At 40.6% G+C, this 21,513-nt stretch overlaps 1 protein-coding gene across 2 annotated transcripts in view; it reads left to right on the forward strand.

Moving 5' to 3' along the window:
* Positions 1-21,513, forward strand: part of cdon (cell adhesion associated, oncogene regulated) — a 58,941-nt gene that overhangs the window by 22,417 nt on the left and 15,011 nt on the right. Inside the window, exons 2-11 of one of the 2 annotated variants that reach the window (XM_044119577.1) lie at positions 7,111-7,243; positions 8,896-9,174; positions 11,021-11,167; positions 11,878-12,021; positions 12,100-12,393; positions 13,256-13,525; positions 17,240-17,502; positions 19,041-19,215; positions 20,570-20,689; positions 20,842-20,895. In XM_044119577.1, coding sequence (XP_043975512.1) covers positions 7,177-7,243; positions 8,896-9,174; positions 11,021-11,167; positions 11,878-12,021; positions 12,100-12,393; positions 13,256-13,525; positions 17,240-17,502; positions 19,041-19,215; positions 20,570-20,689; positions 20,842-20,895 — 1,813 coding nt within the window. In that variant the 5' untranslated portion in view covers positions 7,111-7,176. The remainder of the gene's footprint in view (positions 1-7,110; positions 7,244-8,895; positions 9,175-11,020; positions 11,168-11,877; positions 12,022-12,099; positions 12,394-13,255; positions 13,526-17,239; positions 17,503-19,040; positions 19,216-20,569; positions 20,690-20,841; positions 20,896-21,513) is intronic. The other variant, XM_044119578.1, reaches the window with a different exon arrangement.

Here is a 21,513-nt window from a genome sequence, read left to right on the forward strand (position 1 = left end):
CCAAACTGCAATAAATGTTAGATAATGATGTAATTATCATGTTTTGCTCAAATAAAGCAATTAGTACCATGGATTATGTTGTTGTTTTTTTAGCTTTATCTTCAAATATTTTACAACCAAAGATGAGTTTAATAGAATTCATGAAACAAATCTAATTTCTTAATTTCTTGAGGCTTTAAGTCTCAAAGTTTTAGAGTGCGGCGCGGGGGCCATTTGTGGCCCTGGAACTGATTTGTTGCGGCCCATCAACTGAAATTCAAGAATAATGCATATCTGGATGTGATGTAGATGGAGACTTTTTATTTGTGATGAGGGTAAAATTATAACAAACATAATTTTCTTACAACAACCCAAAGTATTCTGGGTTTTTTAATTTAACAGTAGCTTTTATTATAAATAGAACCATGTCTACTACTAAAAATGTGACTTTGCTGCATCCAAATCAACTTAAATTTAATTTATTAAACTTGGGTAAATACAGTAAATGTTTTGACAGAAAGTGAAACAACTAGATACATTTATTTTAATACAGCAAATGTACAAAATATTGTTTAAATTTTTGGATTTACCACTACTACAAAAAATGATTTGCTTGATTTTACTTTTTTTATGCACCAAGTGGTGAACTATGTCATGGTAGGAGGTGGGAGGCAGTTTGTCCACATCATCCGTTATCTATCTCATGATGGTTGATCCTGACAGCAGCCATTTTGTTTATATTTCTCTTGCTCGTTGGTCAAAAGTGCAAACATGCAGGTCTGGAAAAAAACTAAGAGTCCACTGCACTGAACCCACTGAAAACCTCCTGGTTTTTCCACCAAATACTGATTTCTGATCTCTTCCTGAGTTGAAACATCAACTCAGGAAGATAAACTTCTAAATGAAGATAAACTTGTTTTCTTTGCTTTATTTGAGGTCTGAAAGCACTGCTTATTTTTTGTCATTCTCTGCAAAAAAATGCTAAATTTTCTGCTCGGCATTTTGGAGACATGTTGTCAGCAGTTCATAGAATAAAAGATGTACATTTTACTCAAATATATAATATAAGAAGTAAAATCAGAGAACCTGGTCATTTTAAGTGTCTCTTAATGTTCTCCAGAGCTGTACTTTCTCTTTGTTGGTCTGGACGTTGTGGCTCATCTATGCTTTGCGCTGTGCTTTCCTACCAAGATGGCGCGAGCCACTTCCTGTCCAGACTTCTGAGAACTGTGTTGGTTGTTGAAAATTACATTTCAAAATAAGAGCATCAATATAAATTACACTGAGATTCAGAAATGTTTATAAGTAGAAATGAAAGTTGATACCTTGCATTAAAAAAAAAAAGAAATCAGTTTTAGTTGCCAAACATTTGACGTTGAGACAGAAGATTTAAAAAAAAAAAAACTTTTTAAAGCAGTCAGCACACAGATCAGTTATTTCTGTAAGATTTCTACTACTGCAATAAACTACTTGGTGTGGAAAGACCCACTATGACTCCGCCTCCCACTTGGCCACGCCCCTTAGCGTATATTGGCTCCGCCCACTTTGGAGTTTTTCAAACTTTGTTGGTGGCGGGGTTTTGCTAGCTACACTTTAACACTCTAGTAGCGTTTGGTTCGTCGTTTGGGTTCCTTTATTTAAAAGCTACTCTGAGTTTAGTCTTTAGAGGAAGCTTGGGTTTCTTTTCGCTGCGGCCGCTGTGGCCTGCAGAGGGTCGGACTCTGAGCCTCATGGTGTCCGTCTCCACTGAGCAGGAGGCTTCATGGTGGCGGATGTCACAGGAAAAAGCCAAACAGATAAGAACCAGGAATGATGCCCCTTTGTTTCCTCGTTCCGGCAGATCGACGGGCCCGATAAGGCAGCTGTGTGTGTTTACACAAGGGCATCCATTTGGAAGTTCACGGCCCAACGGATCTACGAGCCGAGATGAGAGTAGAAATAAGACGGATACAGAATCATCTCCGGCGTCTTACTGTACCTTGTGCCAAAGTGCCCGTGCTTGGCAGCGCATTGTTCCAGCACTGTTGTTATCTTTGTAATTATATATCATTATTCCGGCAGCGGCAGGAGTTTCCAGCGCTGACATGGGGGCAGCGTGCAGGACCTGTTGCGACCTGTGAGATGGAGAAACGCCAGCCTCTGTCTGATGTGGGTTGATGTGCCTGACTGAGCATGCTCACATTTAAACCTGAGCTGGAAATGCAAAGAATATACATCCTGAGGTGCGACTCTGAGCCCCAGCATCAAATTTCCACATACTTAGTCAATAATGATGGGTTTCAGTATACGAGAGGGGGTTGCGTTTCCATTTTGATCAGCTCTTTTGTCTCTTCGGTGTCTTTTTCACTAAAATGTTCTGCACTGTTTGGAGATGCAACAACTGGAATTTTGTACCTTGTTTCCCAGCTGTTGGACTTTTTGTAAAGCTTTTGCTTCCTGACACTAATTTTGGGAGATTATCTTTAAGAGCTGCGATAAAACATTCAAAGCAATGGTGGTTTTCTAGCTTTGTTGGCGTAAGCCGTCTTTCTTTCCTGTTGTTGAAAGAGGGTGATGTCACACCATGTGTAAGAAAGAGCAGTCACTGTAAAACTCAGTTTTACTCTTTAAAAACAGAGAAATTACATTTTAATACAAATATTAGCTTCCAGTGGTTAGCACAGGTAGCACCAGAGAGAAAATTTTGTTTTTTGTGAAGCTTTTGCCTCCTGATACTAATTTTCAGATTTCTCTTTAAGACCCATAATTTAAGAGGATAAGCTAACATTAAAACTAGCAGCAGTTTTCTGGCTTCCATGTCATTATTATTTTTTTTATTGAAAGAAAGTCTAATGTCACACCATGAGGTAGAAACAATCACTATAAAACTTTGTTTAACTCTTTAAAAACCAAGACAAAATGAACATGGAGTTGTCATTTTGACACAATCTTGAGCTTCTTTGGGTTAGCACAGTTAGCATCTTTAGCTTCTAGGCCAGGGGTGGGCACTCCTGGTCCTGGAGGTCCGGTTTCCTGCAACCTTTAGATGCATCTCTACTTCAACACACCAGAGTCAAATAATGAGGTCATTAGCAGGACTCTGGAGAACCTGACTGCATTTGGACGTGATTCAGGTGTTGGAATCAGGCGTGTTGGATCAGGGAGACTCTAAGAGTTGCAGGACACCGGCCCTCCAGGACCAGCATTGCCCATCCCTGTTCTAGGGGTTAAAACTGTTAACATATTTTGTAGTCATTTCCCATGTATGGTTTTTTTGTAAATCTTTTGCCTCCAGATTCTAGTTTTGACAAGTTCAGATTTCTATTTGAGTCATATACACGAGGATGAACCAACATTCAAACTACTAGTAGTTTATTAGCCTCCCTGGAGTAGGTGGTCTTTTTCTGGGCTCTGGTGTCCTTTAGTGTCCTTTAGTGTCCCTTAGTGTCCCTTATTTGACAGCAGGCTGACAGGAAGGGGGAAGGAGAGGAGGGAAGACATGCGGCAAACGTCGGCCGGGTCCGGGAATCAAACCCGCGACCACCGCGTCGAGGACTGAAGACCTCCAAATGTGGGTTGCACTATCCCCTACGCCACCACAGCACGCCCGTCTTTTTTTATTATTGATAGAAAGGATGATGTTGCACCATGTGTGAGAAATAGTCCCTCTAAAACTCTGACATTTTAACGCCATCGTTAGCTTATTGGGGTTAAAACAGCACAGATAGCATCACTTAGCAAATGTTTTGTAGCTGATTTTCCCAGTTATGGGTTTTATAAAGCTTTGTCCTCCTGATGCTAATCTTGACAGATTCTCTTTAGGAGCCACAACATAAGTGGATACAAGTTTAGCATTTGTTGTTGTTGAAAGAATGACAACACATCATGTTTTAGTATGAACAGGTGAACATCGTTTCTATAGAGAAATTACATTTTCATGCCATTTTCAGCTTCTTTGGGTCAGCACAGACTGATTAGCTGTTTTAGTTTTAAGCAGCTACGAAGCACAGTGGCAAAACTTTAAACTGCTCCTGCGCCAGTTACTCAACAAGTTGTTGCTAGGTAACCAGAGAGTTGCTAGGTAATGGAAGGGTGAGTGAGAACTAGCCTTTCTTAGTTCACTTTGAGAGGCTGATCAGCTAAACTCGTTCCTCTGCCTTCATCCCCCAGAATGCTGTGCGGTTTGGTGACGGTTTCATGCATTGAATAGTCTATTAGGTGTATTATCTGTTGATATTGATATATTATTGATTTATTGTCCAGCCCTCCAGTTAGTGTTGATAATAATAAAGCAGATTTTGCTCACCAGTCATTCACTCTGTGTGTTAAATTGGGAAGAAAAGGCAGCGAGGGCGACCCGGGGCCGCCAGACACCCGCTGGTGTGACCTCTCCCTCTGCTCTTCCTTGACCCCTGACCCCGGAGTGAGAAGGGGGCGTGAGCCAGGAGCTGGAAGAGTTTATTATTTCCTTCCTCCTCTCTTCTCCTCCTCCTCCTCTTCTCTGTCAGGTTTCTGATGAAGAGATGGAGTCGGGTGACACCAGGAAGGCCGGAGTTCTGACATTTAAACCGATTAGCATTAGAATTAAACTGAGCAGAAACAGCTTGACAAGTTGATTCTGCTGTTTATAGCAGCAGAAGTTGCCAAATCTTGAAGGATTTTCAAAAGACACAAAATCTTATCAAGTACTTTTTTTCCGGTTTGTTGTGCAAATGTCTCGGTACAAAACTGACTCATAAGTAACTTTCAGCAAGATATATGATGAGCTTGTTTTAAGTCGATACTTTCTTAATACTGATGAAAAGTTCTAGTACTGATGGCAGATTATTTCACTTACAGCATGGGGAAAATGTCTTGCTGTAAGTAAAATAATCTGCCATCAAATTCTATATTGATAGAATTTATCCATCAATATTATGAATTATTGACCTAAACAAACTCCTGTATTTTGCTGAAAAGCCACTTACAAATTAATTTAGTCTTATTTTGAGTGTACTAAGATATTTGCTCTAGAAACTAGACCAAAAATGCTTTTGGGTTTTTGCAGTGCACTTACTCCACCAAGCTGTGTTGGATTTATTCACTGCAAAAACTCAACATCTTACCAAGTAGTTTTGGTTTAGTTTATAGTGCAAATACTGTAGTACACTGGAAATAAGACAAAACTAACTTAAAATTCACGTTTCAGTAAGTTATACGAGCTCGTTTTAAATTAATTCTTTAATATTGATAGATATATTAGCAGATAATTTCACTAAAATAAAGACATTTTTCTCTTGTTTAAGTGAAAAAATACTTTTATGTACCAAGATATCCACACTATTAAGTAGACTAAAAAATACTGAGTAGTAATTTGTGTTTTTGCAGTGTACTTTCTCTCCCAAGCTGTGTTAGATTTGTTCACTGCAAAAACTCAAAATCTTACCAAGTAGTTTTGGTTAAGTGCAAATATCTTATTACACCCAAAATAAAAAAAACTAACTTACAAATAACTTTTCTGTAAGATATAGGAGATTAATTTAAGTAAATAATTCCTTAATATTTTTTTTTTTAAATGCTAGTTACATTGGCAGATTATTTCATGAAAAAATAAATGTATTCCGTCATAAGTGAGATATATAAATATTAAGGAATTAAAACTAGCTCCTATATCTTTCTACGCTGGTTTTGTCTTATTTAAAGTGTATTTGAACCAAAAACAGTCGGTAATATTTTGTGTTTTTGCGTCCTGCTCACTACATTTGCTTTTTAAATTCCTTCGCATCGGTTGACTTGTCTCCGTCAGAACTGGAAATGAGCTCCTGCTCTCCGACAGGAGGCTAAGCAAACTGACCCGACTGATTGTCAGGTATTTGAAACAACTTCTTAGCCTGAAGAATGAGGGTTAGAAACCTGTTCCCCTCCTGCCATCCCACCCAGGCGCCGTGCCTTTTCCCTTCCACCCCCCTCAGCCCCCAACGTCGAGGGCTGCGAGCCGCCGGAGCGCCGGCGTGAATGTCACAGCTGGGCGGCCATTGTCTGTGCAGCCTGAGGCTCCAGGCCTGGTTACCAACCAGGATCAAAGCCGAGGAGGAGGAGGATGGAGGAGGAGGAGGAGGAGGAGCTTTCAGGGGGTTTGAGTTGAAAAGGATGGAGGAATGCTCCTAATTACGCGCCTCCTCTCGTCCTCTGGCTCTTCTGCTGGTGAGGAGGAAACACGGGGACTGAAAGTGGGGAATATTGGTAGTGATGTGACTCTTTATGTCCTCACTTATTGTATCGTTTATCATTTATATTATATTATTATTTATATTATTCCTCCACTTGTCCTGCCCCAAGTGGAGGAGTTCAAGTATCTCGGGATCTTGTTCACGAATGGGGGAAGAAGGGAGCGGGAGATCGACAGGCGGATTGGTGCAGCGTCTGCCGTCAAGCGGGCGCTGTACCGGTCCGTCGTGGTGAAGAGAGAGCTGAGCCAAAAAGCGAAGCTCTCGATTTACCGGTCGATCTACATTCCCACCCTCATCTATGGTCATGAGCTTTGGGTCATGACCGAAAGAACGAGATCACGGATACAAGCGGCCGGAATGGGTTTTCTCCGTAGGGTGGCTGGGCTCTCCCTTAGAGAGAGAAGCTCAGTCATCCGGGAGGGACTCAGAGTAGAGCCGCTGCTCCTTCACATCGAGAGGGGCCAGTTGAGGGGCATCTGGTCAGGATGCCTCCTGGACGCCTCCCTGGTTTGGTGTCAGGTCCCACCGGGAGGAGAAGACCCAGGACACGCTGGAGGGACGATGTCTCTCGGCTGGCCTGGGAACGCCTTGGGATTCCCTGGGATTCGCCCGCTTGACGGCAGACGCTGCGCCAATCCGCCTGTCGATCTGCCGCTCCCTTCTTCCCCCATTCCTGAACAAGATCCAGAGATACTTGAACTCCTCCACTTGGGGCAGGACACCCCCCTGACCCGGAGAAGGCACTCTACCCTTTTCCGGCTCAAGACCATGGCCTCGGATTTGGAGGCACTGATCCTCATCCCAGCCGCTTCACAGATCAAGCCTATTAAAACCGGAATGTTTTACAAGAACAATATTTGGGCAATAAAATCAATTTCAAGTCATAAAGTCTCACCTTTTTTCTGTTTGTTTTTGTAATTTTTAAATTTGTTTTGTATTTCAGGTTTTCTAAGCGGGCGAGGGCGCGCGCTGCAGGCAACACGGCCGCTGGCCGGGGTCAAAGGCCGCCATGGACAGTGGCCTAAGGGTCCTCCTGTCCACTGTTCTGTGGCTCAGCCAGATTATCAGCTGCTCAAGTAAGTTTGAACTATTCTTCCCTTAAATGATCAAAACTGAAAATTCCCACTGTTTTTGCTCTATAAATGCATCTGTAACAATCCGGCTCTTTAACTTACTTTTCTTTTTTTATGGCGTCTTTATAAAAACATCTGAATTTTATTTTTTAAATCCCTTCGTTTAGTTCTATCTTCTCTAATAAACATATTTTTTATGAAATCTATAAATCCTTTAAGATATAAAATCAAGTAAAAAACAGTTTTTGACAAGAAAATATCCAAATATTTGTGGTCATCAGTTTTTTTATATTTTGTTGCCAAATTTTGACTTGACTGATCAAAATCATTTCAAGGGCCATCAATGGCCCATGTGCCACAGGTTGGACACCCCTGATCTAAAGCTTAAAATGCAAAAATAAATAAATACATTTAAAAAAATAATAGAAACCAGAACAAGCAGAAAACAATTGGATTATCGTCTCTTTTGCAAGTTTTGTTGTCACAGTGGGAAATCTGTGGGTAGCATTTGAGAAAAGAGATTAATTTAATACAATTTGAAATGAGGCTATAAAGTCACAAAATGTGGAAACATTATAAGAATATTTTCCATATTTGGCATTCAGCTGAGAATCTGGATTTGTAATTTGGGCTACAACTAAAAATTATTTCACAAATTAATTATCCGTCAATTATTCTGGCGATTAATTGGATTTTTTAAAAATTGTTTTGTTCCAGAGATTCTTCATTTGACCCCTCAAGCCTTTTTTAATGCAACATTAGAAATGCATAAAAATATAAACAAGGTGTTTGATTCCTTTTTTTGAATGAGAAACTAAACGTTTCATTGCTTAAAATAGAATAACAGGATTTCTTTAGGGAACGATTTGATCAACTGCAGCTAAGAAAAATATTTACAACTTGTGAAAAGCTCAGCGCTTTCTGCTTGACTTAACGCAGATCTGTTTAACTTTTATATTAACTGATTAATTATTGGAGATGTTTATTTTTACAGGATTTGATTTAAGTGAAGCTAAAGTTATGCAACCTGAGGAGTTCTGGGTAGAAATTATTTACAGACAAAAAGAATTTTATATACAAAACGTAATAGTTATAGGACAGTTTTGGCTTAATCGCTGCTCTGAATATGTTGTTCTTTCAACAAATAGCCTCTTCTTGAGTCTTCATACTGCAATTAACAATTAATCGATTACTAAATTAGTTGACGATTATCTTAATGATGGATTAATCGTAATCAATTATGTTAATATCTTTGGTCTACTTTCTACTCCAAATATCTTATTGCACTTGAAATAACACAAAATTAACATTTAAGTAGCTTTTCAACAAGAAGCAGGAGCTTGTTTGAAGTTATCAATTCATTTATTTTTTATACCATCAGTTTTTAAACAGTGACCTCATTTAATTTAATGCACCACTGCTAACTGGTGTTGCTGCAGTTTGTGGCACATTTGGAGGAATAGTTTAAAAATCAGATGAACTGTTAATCATCTCCAAATTGCACCAATTCTTTGTATCAGTAATGAAAACGTGTTGCTGGGTGCTGCAGCCTCCCAGTGTTATCAGTGAGAAATCCCAGCCTGTATGTCGTAATGCAGTTCAGTCGGATGATTCGCGTTTCTGGACCCGTTTCTCCTGTCATGTTTTCTCTCCAGCTCAGTATCCGTCTCTCCGCTCTGAGCCAACCTCTGTGGTCCAGAGTCCGGGTTCTGCGGTCCATCTGCAGTGCTCAGCGAGCCCGCCGTCGGCGGCGGTTTCCTGGCGCTTCCGAGGCCGTCCCCTGGACCGGGACGCGCTGCCCGGGGTGGAGCTTGGCCGCGGCTCTCTCGTCATCTCCAGCCTCAGGCCCGACCACGCCGGCGTCTATCAGTGTGTGGCGCGCTGGGGCCGCGGGCCGGCCGTGGCCAGCCGCCTTGCCCGGGTGGCTTTAGCAGGTAGGGAGGCAGATTAGAGCTGGCCGTTGTTTCAGTACATAATTCACATTTGTTCTTCAGCTGCTTTTAAAAACAGCCAAAGCTCTTTAAAAAAACACACACATACACACAGCCAGTTTCTGGTGTCTGGAAAAGGAGCAATTTCAAAATCTTCCCGATTGTTAAGACACATTCAAGGGGCGTTGCTCCGTTACCCAGCAACCTCAGCCTCAGCTGAACCCACCCCGTCACCAAGCAACGCAAGCAAAGCTCCAGTACGTTTGGTCAGCTGGTTGTACAATGGCTGCTGGAAAAGAGAACAGTGTTCATTTGTTGACTTGCCATTCAGAAACCACTTGCTGCATTCTTGTTGGTTGTGTAGGGGGCTCGACGAATGCTTTTCAAAGATGTACAGTTGTATAACTGCACATCTGTATGCAGTCATTTTCATGTGAGTGTAAACATTGAGTTGGGGGCGTGGCCAGCAGCAGCTAATCTTTATTTAAAGTGACAGAAACCCTAAAACAACTCACTCTGAAAGGAGTCCAAAACTGATCAGACAATAAACTTTTTATTTAAGAATGATTTTGTGCAAAAAAAATGAAACACCATAGACTGATGCCAACCCTTTTTTAGTGTCTTTGGTCAGAAGCTTCTTCAATACACACTGCTACAGGAGATTTTTCCTGCTTCACCATTTACTGTAATTCTTTGAAGACTTCTGAGTTAATGAGTTGCCACATCTGGGCCTGTCACAATAACACATTTTCTGGACAATAAATCGCCCCAGAAGTTATTTCTAGAAATATTAAAATAGTTTTTTTTTAGATCATATTCAGGTAGTATAATGGTAATAGTGCAAGAACACAGTTTCAAAGATCAATAAACTTTAAACACTGGAACCGGGAGACATTTTATATATCCTAAATAAATAAATAAACTAAACATAAACAATAAAGAAAATGAATTATGAAATCTGTAAATAAAATTATCCTTAAAAAAGAAGAAGCACTTGAATGAAGACTTTTGTCATCCGACTTTTGGTAGAAAGGCAGAAATTATTGAGCTTGTTTTAATTTAATTTTAACTTATTTATTACTTATTGTGACCTGCCTAACCACATCATTTAGTTTCTCTTGTATTTTTGAATTTTGAAGGAAGCACACAGTGCCGGAACTCAGTTTGGGTTGCTAGGTGATGGGTGGAGTTCCGCTGAGGTTGCTAGGTAACGGTGCAGCGCCTGCTGATGTGTGACGTTACATTCGAGATATTTTTCAAACTGCTCACTTTCCAGGCACCAAAAAACATAAACTTGTTGCTACAAAACAGCCGGGTGCGTTTTTATTTTTCTTCCTTTTTTTTAAGAGTTTGGGCTGATTTTAGACGCAGTAAAAACCCAAATGGAGGAATAAAAACGCGCTACGTATCGCCCAGCCTCAACACGGATCATAATCCCACTCTGCACACTTCATGTTGAAGAAAGAGAGGAAGCGGCCTTGAGTAAAGGAAGTCCATTTATGCGTTTCGGACAAGTAGAAAGGAAGAGTAACCTCGGCTGCCGGCCGCCGAGTGGCAGACGGGAAGGAAGCAGTTGGAGTTTTAGTCAGGCAGCCGTCCAGATGCCTCTTGACTGCTATCCTTAATGAGCCTTGGGCTTTCCTGTGTGGAAGCGTGTTATGCTCCTGCTGGGACGCTGCTTTCTCTTGGCCTCCACGCGTTAAGTGCTTGACCCCGATCGGAAGCCGTATCCGGCAAGAACCGAATCCCTCTCTGCAACAATAAACAAACCCGGCGATCCAACACAAACAGCTTCACTTCAAGTAGCGCCGCTGCTCAGTGAGCGTTTTCCTCTCTCCGTTTCATGCAGAAATATCAGAGTATGAAGCTGGCCGACGGCCGGCGGTGTCGGCGCAGGAAGGCAGCACGGCGGTCATAGAGTGTCCACTGCCGCGCAGCGCTCCGCCGGCTCGGCCCAAACTGAGAGTCAGAGGCGACTGGATCGAGGAGTCGAGAGGTTTGTTTGAAACTACGTAAACACGGAACATTTTAACTTTAATAATGATTTATTTAGTCTGTTTCATACTCCTGATGGAGAGCCAGACCGCTCACTGCTCTCTGCAAAACAAACGTATTCCAGTTCTTGTCATAAAAGTATATTTTAGATTTGTTTGTTTGTTTGTTTAACTTAGTTGGTTGTAGTTTGTTTTTAGAGTGTTTTTCTGTTGTCATTAGTTTTATTAGTTATACAATTAATTTTATGCTTAGGTAAAATTAATTGTGTAAGGGGGGAATTCTTAATCATATTGTGATTATGTTTACTATTAATTATGATTATTATATACTGAAATAATCAACAAATTGAGTAATTGATAAATTAATCAGTTACTCAGAATAAGGCAAATTGCTTAAAAAGAGCATTCAGAACAGTAATTAAACCAAAACTGTACAAAAACGAACTTTTTTTTAGATACGATTAATCGATTAATCGTATGTAGATGCGATTAATCGTATTTACTTGCAAACATCCCTTCTTATAATAAAATCCTAAAATAGTCATAGCTGGAAAGTACGCATCGGTTATCAAAAGGAGGTGAAACAGAAATCTGAAGGAAAGGTGAAGGATTTGTGTTGCATAAAAAAGAAAGATTCTCCACCCGGCTCTGTACTTTTGTTACATGTAACCCATTGAACGCTGTAACTGAATGTGCTGTTCTCTCTTTTCAGATAACTATTTATTACTTCCATCCGGCAACCTGCAGATTGTCTCGGTGTCGGCCCAGAACCAGGGCATGTATAAGTGCGGCGCCGTGAACCCTGTTACCGGGGAAACCGTTGTTCAGTCCCATGGCGTCAAGCTGCTAGTCAAACGTGAGTAAAACTCATAAAAAGATGCAGATATCTGTTTATTTTTACTACTGAAGTGATTCGTTACATGCTTGTGTACAGGATCCTCCTCCTCCTCCTCCTCGGTTCGGATCGTTTATCCCACCGCTCCGGTGTCGGTTTCGATGCTGCATTCGGAGCCGCTGACGTTGGAGTGCGTCGTCTCTGGGGGTCCTGCGCCTGCAGCCACGTGGTTTAAGAACGGCCAGGAGGTCGCAGCGGGGCCGTCGCCCCGGAGACAGAACAACAACCTGGAGTTCACCCGGCTGACGAGGAGCGATGAAGGGCGCTACAGCTGCAGGGTCCAGACCGAGCGGGGGACGGCGACCGGACCCGACTATACTGTAAACGTTCTCGGTAAGAAAGGGAAATAAAACCAGGGCTGTCGACGTGGTAACACTACGAGATATCAGGACCATTGTAGATTTTGAAAGGAGTAAATTTCTGCCAAAAAACACATAAGATTTTTTTTTTTTTTTATATTTCTGAGTTTGAAATGTCAAAAATTTGCTTCTCTTTTTCTGTAAAATGTATGTGTTTCAAAAGACAAGTGGAAATAATTTCTTAGTTCTTTTTCTCACAAATTTTCAATTTTTCAAACTCGGATATTTTCTAGAAAAAAACTTGGAAAATTTCTGAAATTAATCTCAAAATTTCTGAGTTGTTTCTTGGACTTTTTAACATTTTCAAAAGTTCAACACAGAAACTTTTGAAAAGTTTATAATTTTTTTTAAATTGTGAAATTAATTTTGAAAAATTCAAGATTAATTTTTGAGTTTCTTCTCTCAAATTTTTGTCTTTTCAAATTCACCAATTTCCAAGTTCTTTTTCTAGAAAATATGAGATTAATCTCACTTTCTGAGATTTTTTTTCCAGACAAATTTTCAACTTTTAGAGCTCAAAAACATCCTTGAATTTTTTTATTTTTTTTTCCAAGAAAATTTATGAGATTAATCTAAAAATTTCTGAGTTTTTGTCAAAAATCTGCTCTTTGTTTTGGTTGTATGTTAGCATGCCTTTAAGAAGGTTTTAATGCGCTTATATTACAAAATGCAGACAATTACATATAATTGTCCATAATTGTAATTGGAGTGTAGCAGAAGGAGGTATTTAATAGCTAGAGAGTGATCAAGAATATTTTTTCAATTGATTAAAGAAAACCCAGGAGGTTTGCAGACTTTTTGCTGCAGATGACGGTTGGTCCGTGTTCCTCCAACAGAACCCGCCTCCGTTGTCGACGGTCCGGCTGACCAGCTCGTTCCTCTGGGCTCTTCTGCTCGTTTCACCTGCTCAGCGAGAGGAAACCCGTCCCCGAACGTCACCTGGCTGTTCAACGCCGAGCCCGTCGCTCCGTCTCTACGCCTGCGAATCTCCGGGTCGTCGCTCGTGGTGTCGGACGCGACGCCGCAGGACGAAGGCGTGTACCAGTGTCTGCTGGACAACGGCATCGGCTCGGCGCAGTCGCATGGGATCCTCACCATACAGTCAGGTATGATGACGGCTTTGGCTGACCTCAACTAATGGGAAGTTCTCAAACCCTGGTGATTTTCAGCTTTCATTTCCAGTTTATGACATTAAAGATTTGACTGACGATTGAACATTTTCCCCCATATTTCAGTTCATGTGGTGAAAATGTTCATTCTAGGTTGGACACTTACTTGTCTGTCCTCCATCTGCCATGGTCGCATACAAGAAGCAACAAACTTTAACCTGCTTGGAATTCATATGTGAATGTCAGGCTACCGCGTTACAAGCATTTCACATTTCCCATCGATCGGTATCAATAATTATTGATAAGTTCTTTTGTTTTAAATATCTAAAATACTGACAGATATTATCCAGTCTTTACTCCAGGTTGTTGTTTATTTTTAAGTAGATATGAGGCACAGTGGAGAAAACTTAAACTGCTACTGCGCCAGTTAACCAGGCAGGGGTTGCTAGGTAACCAAAGAGTGAGCGAGTTGCTAGGTAACCAAAGAGTGAGCGAGTTGCTAGGTAACCAAAGAGTGAGCGAGTTGCTAGGTAACCAAAGAGTGAGCGAGTTGCTAGGTAACCAAAGAGTGAGCGAGTTGCTAGGTAACCAAAGAGTGAGCGAGTTGCTAGGTAACCAAAGAGTGAGCGAGTTAGCTGATTCCGCTAACCTTGCTTAGCCAAAATGCTAAAATCTCCATTTTTGTATACATTTCACTTAGTGTCTTCTTCAGAGACTTTTGCTGTTTCCTTCAGTGGTTTTTGCTACAGCACCCCCCAAAGGCAAGGAGGGGAACAGGTTTTTCCAATTAGTTTAGTTTGTTTGACGGGGCAGTGAGAACGTGAACCAGCCCAGCTGAAAATGTAGCAAATATTACAGTTTTGTCTCCAATCAGTTGTGAATCCACCCAAAGTTTGTGTCGACTCTCTGCAGGTCTGCACATACAGTATCTGCAGGGCGTCCTTCCTCTCTGGGTTACTCTGCGCGTGTGTGTGTGTGTGTGTGTGTGTGTGTGTGTGTGGGAGGGTTGGGGGACTGCAGGCCAAAGCCAAGGCCGCCTCCTCCTGAGCCTTGAACTGAGCGTGAGAGTGAGCTTTGTGCGCACCGTCGGGGATAAGCCCTGGACCAGGAATGTAAGGAGTAGGGCTATGACGAGGTCCAGACCACCCAGCTGTCAACATCGTACACAACTGCCTTTTATTTATTAGCACATCACAGCCCTCCTCCTCCTCCTCCTCTTTCTCCTCCTCCTCCCCCCGAGACTCCGATCCTCTCCCATGCCAAGGCCTCGCTCTTGGGCTGATTAATGCCGAGACACGGGGAGTTCAAATCAGACAGGATCCCCTCCACAAACCGCACCAGGAAGAGTTGGGATCGGTCTCTGCGGACCACCTTCATACGCAGAACCCGGGGCTGACTATCAGGAGCTGTAGGAAACACTCTGTGGTACCAGGCAGAGCTTATCGGGTCCTTCGTATTCGGAGTAATCTGTTATTGCAATAAATCAGGAGAAATAATCTGAAATGGGTTTTTTTGAGTTCTGGAAGAATGTTTTCCATCACCATAAAAAGGTGATGGAAAACATCACCTCAATGCTTTCCAATAACACATGAGGTGTTTTTTTTGGTACGGAAAATTACAGCCACTGAAAAAATAAAAATAAAATTATTGCTTTTTTTCTTCAGAATTCAGAGAATAAAAATCAGAAATCTGGGAATAAAATCAGAATTCTGAAACAAATCCATATTCTGAGATTAACTCTAGAATTTTAAGAGAAATTTGAGGAAAAAAAGTCTCAATGGCCTCAATCCTCTTGCGTAGTTTTCAGAAGAGGATTGAGAATCTAGTCGTCTTAATGCTCCCAGGATTATTACTACAGATTATATTGGTAGATTATCTGTGAAATATCATTTTTTTATGTAACTTTACAGTTGTAAAAACATTTCTGTCTATAACTATGGGACAAGGGGCTGCACAGTGGCGCAGTTGGTAGAGCTGTTGCCTTGCAGCAAGAAGGTCCTGGGTTCGATTCCCGGCCCGGGGTCTTTCTGCATGGAGTTTGCATGTTCTCCCTGTGCATGGTGGGTTCTCTCCGGGTTCTCCGGCTTCCTCCCACAGTCCAAAAACATGACTGTCAGGTTAATTGGTCTCTCTAAATTCTCCCTAGGTGTGAGTGTGTGTGTGCATGGTTGTGTGTCTCTGTGTTGCCCAGCGACAGACTGACGACCTGTCCAGGGTGACCCCGACTCTCACCCGGAACGTAGCTGGAGAGGAACCAGCAACCCTCCCGACCCCATTAGGGAAGAAGGGTGAACAGAAAATGGATGGATGGATGAATGGATGGACGGACGGACTCTGGGACTACTGATGGAAATTAGCATTCTGCATTTTGTTTAATCTGGTATTTTTACAGTGTTGTATGTATTCAGCGTTCAGTTGTTTGTTTTGCTGCGATCTTTAATACTTTGTATTTTCCAGGCACATGTTACCATTTTATTACACAATCCAGTAACTGTGCTGCCTTCACTTGTCGTGATCAATTGCAGTTGCAGATTAATCGATTGCTAACTTAGTTAATCCATTAATTACCATCCATGTGCCTCTCCCAACTGGTCTGAACCATGTTTGTCTCTCTGGGCCGCTCAGGTCCGATTCTCTCCGGTATTTTACTGGTCGGTGTGTGGAATGTGCGGCAGCTGGCTGCGGTCCGGGATCAGGTCTCGTGTTTCCAGCTTCAGGCCTGTTTGTTCTACAAAGTGGACCGGTGTGCTGCAGCAGCAGCTTGTTACGGGACCCTGAGACGTGGAAAACCTCCTACTGCTCCCAGTCCAGCTCCCAGTCCAGCTCCCAGTCCAGCTCCCAGTTGGTGTCGGCTGTTTGGCTGTTTCTCCGAGCCGCAGCAGTTTGGAGGAGACAGAAAGTTAAATTATTATTATTTTAACTCGGTTTTATTTCCTGTTTCATCATTCGTCTGCCTGTGATGTTGTTTTTGTTGTGAAGCACGTTGTTCAGCTGTAAATGTTTTGTATCTTTGGTCGGATCAAAAACTAAATCAAGCTTCAGATTTTGATGATGCATAAATCTGGAGACGGTTTCCTCCAAAAATGTTGTTTGATAAGAGAAGTTCACTTTTTTTCCACTTTATTTTTTTATGTTAAGGGTTTATCTTTCTTTTTTCTCTTGATCCATTTTTTAAAAGACAAAAATGTAATAATGCTGTTGGTTTTACATTCATTTCTATATTTAAATGACAAATTTATTACTAAGTTTCTATTTCACAACTTGTTTTTTTAAGACCTGAATTTAGTTTTTTGACTTCCTGATCATCAGAGAGATTTTTTTTTTTAACTTTTAACTTTTTTTCACTCACTGGACAACTTTAAAACTTTCAAAATGTTCAGGGTTTTAGCTGAAATTTACTCCTCATTTATTTTCTATCTACAAAGGCTCAGATACGCTGCTGTAATTATGAGATTAAAGTCAGAATTAATGGTTTTTATCAGCGTATCTAATCCTCTTCTGTACTGTTTTGATGTTTAGTACTTTTAGCGTTTGTTTTTGGCAGAAGTGTGTTGGCTTTAAAGCTTAAACATGTAAGATTTTCTCATTTAAAGTTGGAGTTTAGACCTTAAATTTTGATGCACACTGTAAATGAACAGTTATGGATTAATTTGATTTTTCTCAGATTTTGTCTCCTCTGACGTAGGTTTTGATATTTTTTTCCCCTCACAGATCCTCAGTTGGGATCCGCTGCCGTTCTGCTGCCCAAAGCTTCACCGTCGTTTCATCCGATTCAAAGCGACGAGAGCTTCCTGACCGAAGATGATGACCCGTTTAGCGCGCCGGCCGAGCGGAGCGGCGACCGGCCCGCTCCGGAGGCGCCGATCATCATCAGCCCGCCGCAGACGCACAAGCCGGACGTTTACGACCTGGAGTGGAGAGCGGGCCGAGACGGAGGCAGTCCCATCAGCGCTTACTTTGTTAAATACCGCAAGGTGAGAACGTTTCTGCTGCCATTTTGATTCCCTCTGTTTGACCTGAACTGTTGTTGACTGAAACAAGTGAATCAAGAATGGAAGGAGGTGGTTGAAGACTTTTTAAAGAAAAATATTAAAGAAATAATTGTCTTTAAAAAATGATAAGTGCTGCACAAAGTACACTGCAAAAACACAAAATCTTACCAAGTATTCATCTGCAAATATCTGAAAACTAAAGCAGAACTAATAAGTAACTTTCAGGAAGACATTGAGATTGTTTTAAGTCAATAATTCCTTAATCTTGATGAAATGTTCTTGTTTCATAACGAGACATTTTCCCCATCAGTTAATTTATCTGCCAATGGTGCAAGAATCAATATTAATAAATTATTGACTAAAAACAAGCTTTGATATCTTGCTGGAAAGTTACTTTGTTAGTTTGTCTTATTTCAAGTTTATTAAGATATTTGCACTAAAGACTGGACCAAAATTAGTTGGTAAGATTTAATGTATTCATATTTTTATGAACAAGTTTTTAAAATAAATAGAATCACATCTATCCAGAGACATTAAGTGAAAAGCCGACTTTGCAACCAAATCAGCATCTATTTAAATGATTAGACTTTGCTAAATGTAGCAAGTGTTGTGCAAGAAAGTGGCCCAAATGCTGTTTTATTTTTTTTTAGTTTTTTTTTTTTAAAGACCGTTCAGTCAATTCCAAAGTAATTTGAAAACTAGGAGTCTTTCTTGAAACACAGCAAATATGCAAAGTAATGTTTTAATTTCAGATCTACAACAGAGCTGAAAAATAAACCAATAATAATAAATATCATGATAAACACATAACAATCATTTTCAATGGTCAATGTTTAAAACAGCTAAGCAATTTTGGTGGCACCAACTAACTCACTCTATGTAACTCACTCTGGTTACCTAGCAACTCGTTTGTTCTTTGGTTACCTAGCAACAGCCCGCTGAGTAACCTGGAGTTTAAAGTTCTGCCAATTTGTCTCATAACTGCTTAAAAATCAAAAACAATGAAGTGGAGAGAAAACTGTGGATGGAACAGGACAGGTCATGTCATCAGTTTGGCACTATTTCATATATTTCATAAACAAAAAACCAATCAATAATTATTAGTATCACCTGATATGAAATGCTTATATTGTGATACGTTTTTCAGCCATATTGCTCAGACCTAATCCATGATGAATAAGATCCATTTAGTAAAAAAAAATCAACTACATTGTTGGCTTGATTTTAGTTTCTTTTGGTAATTTTGACCTGCCAGTTTTGGCCCATGTGACAAAAAGTTTGGACATCCCTTGAGTAGTTGTTTTCCCCTTTAAAAAAAACTTTCTGATTCAGCATCCATCTCACTACAAAACTGCAGCAAAACCAGTAAGGACAGCATCGACAGCAGCACTCAGTTTTGCTGAAGTTGGAAACTGTGACATAAATCTCACAGGCCTTGTTTCTGAGCTCATAAACAAAACACTGACCCGTAAAAAGCTAATTTCCTGTTGCTTACAGGCATCTGTGTGTTTCTGCATCAGGTTGACGACATGGGAGCTGTGGTGGGAAGCTGGCAGACGGTCCGAGTCCCCGGCAGCGAGAAAACCCTGCGGCTGTCGGAGCTGGAGCCCTCCAGCCTCTACGAGGTTCTGATGGTGGCTCGGAGCGCGGCGGGCGAGGGCCAGCCGGCCATGCTCACGTTCCGCACAGGAAAAGGTCAGTCCAGCTAACAAAACACACTTTTAACGGTGAATAAACTGGTTTCAACAAGTGTTTTTGGTCTAGTCTCCACTGCAGATATTTTTGGTGTACCGTACTTGAAATAAAACAAAATTAACTTACAAGTAACTTTCCAGCAAGATAAAGGAGCTTGTTTTACTGGCAGATTTTTTCAACACATTTTCCGATGGTAAATTAGACCAAAAATGCTTGGTAAGATTTTGTGTTTTTGCTGTGTAGTGAAAAGATTTGATTTAGATTAGTGCTGGTTGATATGGCTGAAAAACAGATCACAGAAAAGCAGATTAAATCACTCTATATCCACATTTATTAAGATTTTTTCTGTTTTAAATATCTGAAATACTGACAAACTGGTGGCAATACGTTTTACTTTTAAACAGCTATGAGGCACGGTGGTGAAAATTGAAACTGCTGCTGCGCAAGTTACTCAGCAGGTTGTTGCTAGGAAACCAAAGAATGGATGAGTTGCTAGGTAGCCATAGAGTGAGTGAGTTAGTTGATCCCACAAACTTTTCTTAGCTAGTCATTAGAGGTTCAGCAGCTAAAGCTTTTCCTCTGCCTACATCACCCAGAATGCTTTGCGGTTCTGGGTCAGAATCCAGTGAAGTTATTGAAATTTCTATCAGACATATTATCTAATGATATTATGAGTCTACCATGACTTTTATTATCATTGATTTATTATCCAGTGCTGGTTTACATACTTGAAAAGAACAAAAATATTATTATTGTGTAACAACAAGACTCACAAAGTTTTCCAGAGTCAGAAACCTTTAAGACTTTTATGACTGTGAATATTCAGGTTCATTAAAAAACTTCACTACTCCTTTTTTTGTTGTTTAAATTGTTGTATTGTCTGTATTTGAATGAAAATTATTAGCATATTATAAGAAGCCCAGATGGTTTTTGCACAGCTTTAAAAAAAATCAACATAAGCGTCTGCCTCAGGCTTTCATATGTTCAAACTAATGTAAAGAAATCAATGTTGAAATTTCTTTAATTCCAGCTTTAATCACTCGAAGGCATCCATTGAACATTCAAAATTCCTTCCCAGATGATCCACTTCATAATAACAGTAACTTCTCCTGATTCCACACACTTCATCCCAATAAAGATGCTCTATTCAGAACGAACGTTCATCAAAAGTGGCACAGACACTTCAAACACGGGAGAAATTTCTTTTCATCTTCTCACATTTACACCCATGTACTGTTTAAAACTCCAGGATTCATAGCAAGTTAGAAAAATGTTCATCAGCTTTAAATCTGCTGCTGGTTCCTGCTGCTAATGTTGTCTCAATCCCAGCTATTGTTTTTCATATTTTTTCCAGAAAAGACCATCTCTCCCAGTAATAAGAATCCTTCCAAGCCTTCCAGTATCCCAGTTCCACCCAAGGTTCCAGAGGACAGACCCACAAAGACAAACTATGGCGTTGTCCTCCATGACAGACGTAGGTGTAGACCAGATCACAATGACAGAATCTGCAGATTCCTATCATTCTGGATAAGAATCTGCAGATTCCCATCATTCTGGATAGGAATCTGCAGAATCAGAGCTTAATGCTTAAAAAAAGAAGAAAGATCTCTGCTTTGTTTTGCATAGAAGCTGTGAACCAGCAGCTGACAGCATGTAACGACTCTTTGGGGGAGAAATGCTGTAAGCAGAAAATCTGTCAGACTGCACACAGCATTGGGGTCACGTTGTATGCATGATTTACTCACTTTGCTACTAAACCTTTTGCTTGGGAGTTTCTCTCTTTCTTCAGCTAACCCTCTTTTCCTTCCACCCCTTCTGCCTTCTGTCTCTAAGAGCCATAGTAGTGAGTATGCGTCTTTCAAAGTTTCCTACACAGATACTTTTGTACTCATAACTAAAACGTCCAGTGTGTAAGCTAACATTAGCAATTATGATTTAAGCTAATGTTAGCTTAAATCTTTTCATTATCATGTTGGCTTACACAAACAATAAGGGTAACATTAACTTAATCTACCCTGTAAGATCGCTTTAGCTTTAGAGTTGACATTAGCTGGGAAGCTAGTGTTAGCTTAAATTATTTCATTATCATGTTGGCTCATAATAATTGGTAACATTATCTTAATCCATTCAGTAATGGAATAAGGTCATAATTTTAGAGGAACTTTAACTTTATACCAAGCTTAAAATGAGAAATACTGAGCATCTTGTGACATTATAGTTGGTGTCAAAAGCTAAAGTCCACATTAGCATTGGAGTCCAAATTAGCTAAGAAGCTATTGTTAGCTTAAATACTTTTAT

Source organism: Gambusia affinis, linkage group LG06, assembly GCF_019740435.1.
Source record: "Gambusia affinis linkage group LG06, SWU_Gaff_1.0, whole genome shotgun sequence".
Classification (NCBI taxonomy): Eukaryota; Metazoa; Chordata; class Actinopteri; order Cyprinodontiformes; family Poeciliidae; genus Gambusia; species Gambusia affinis.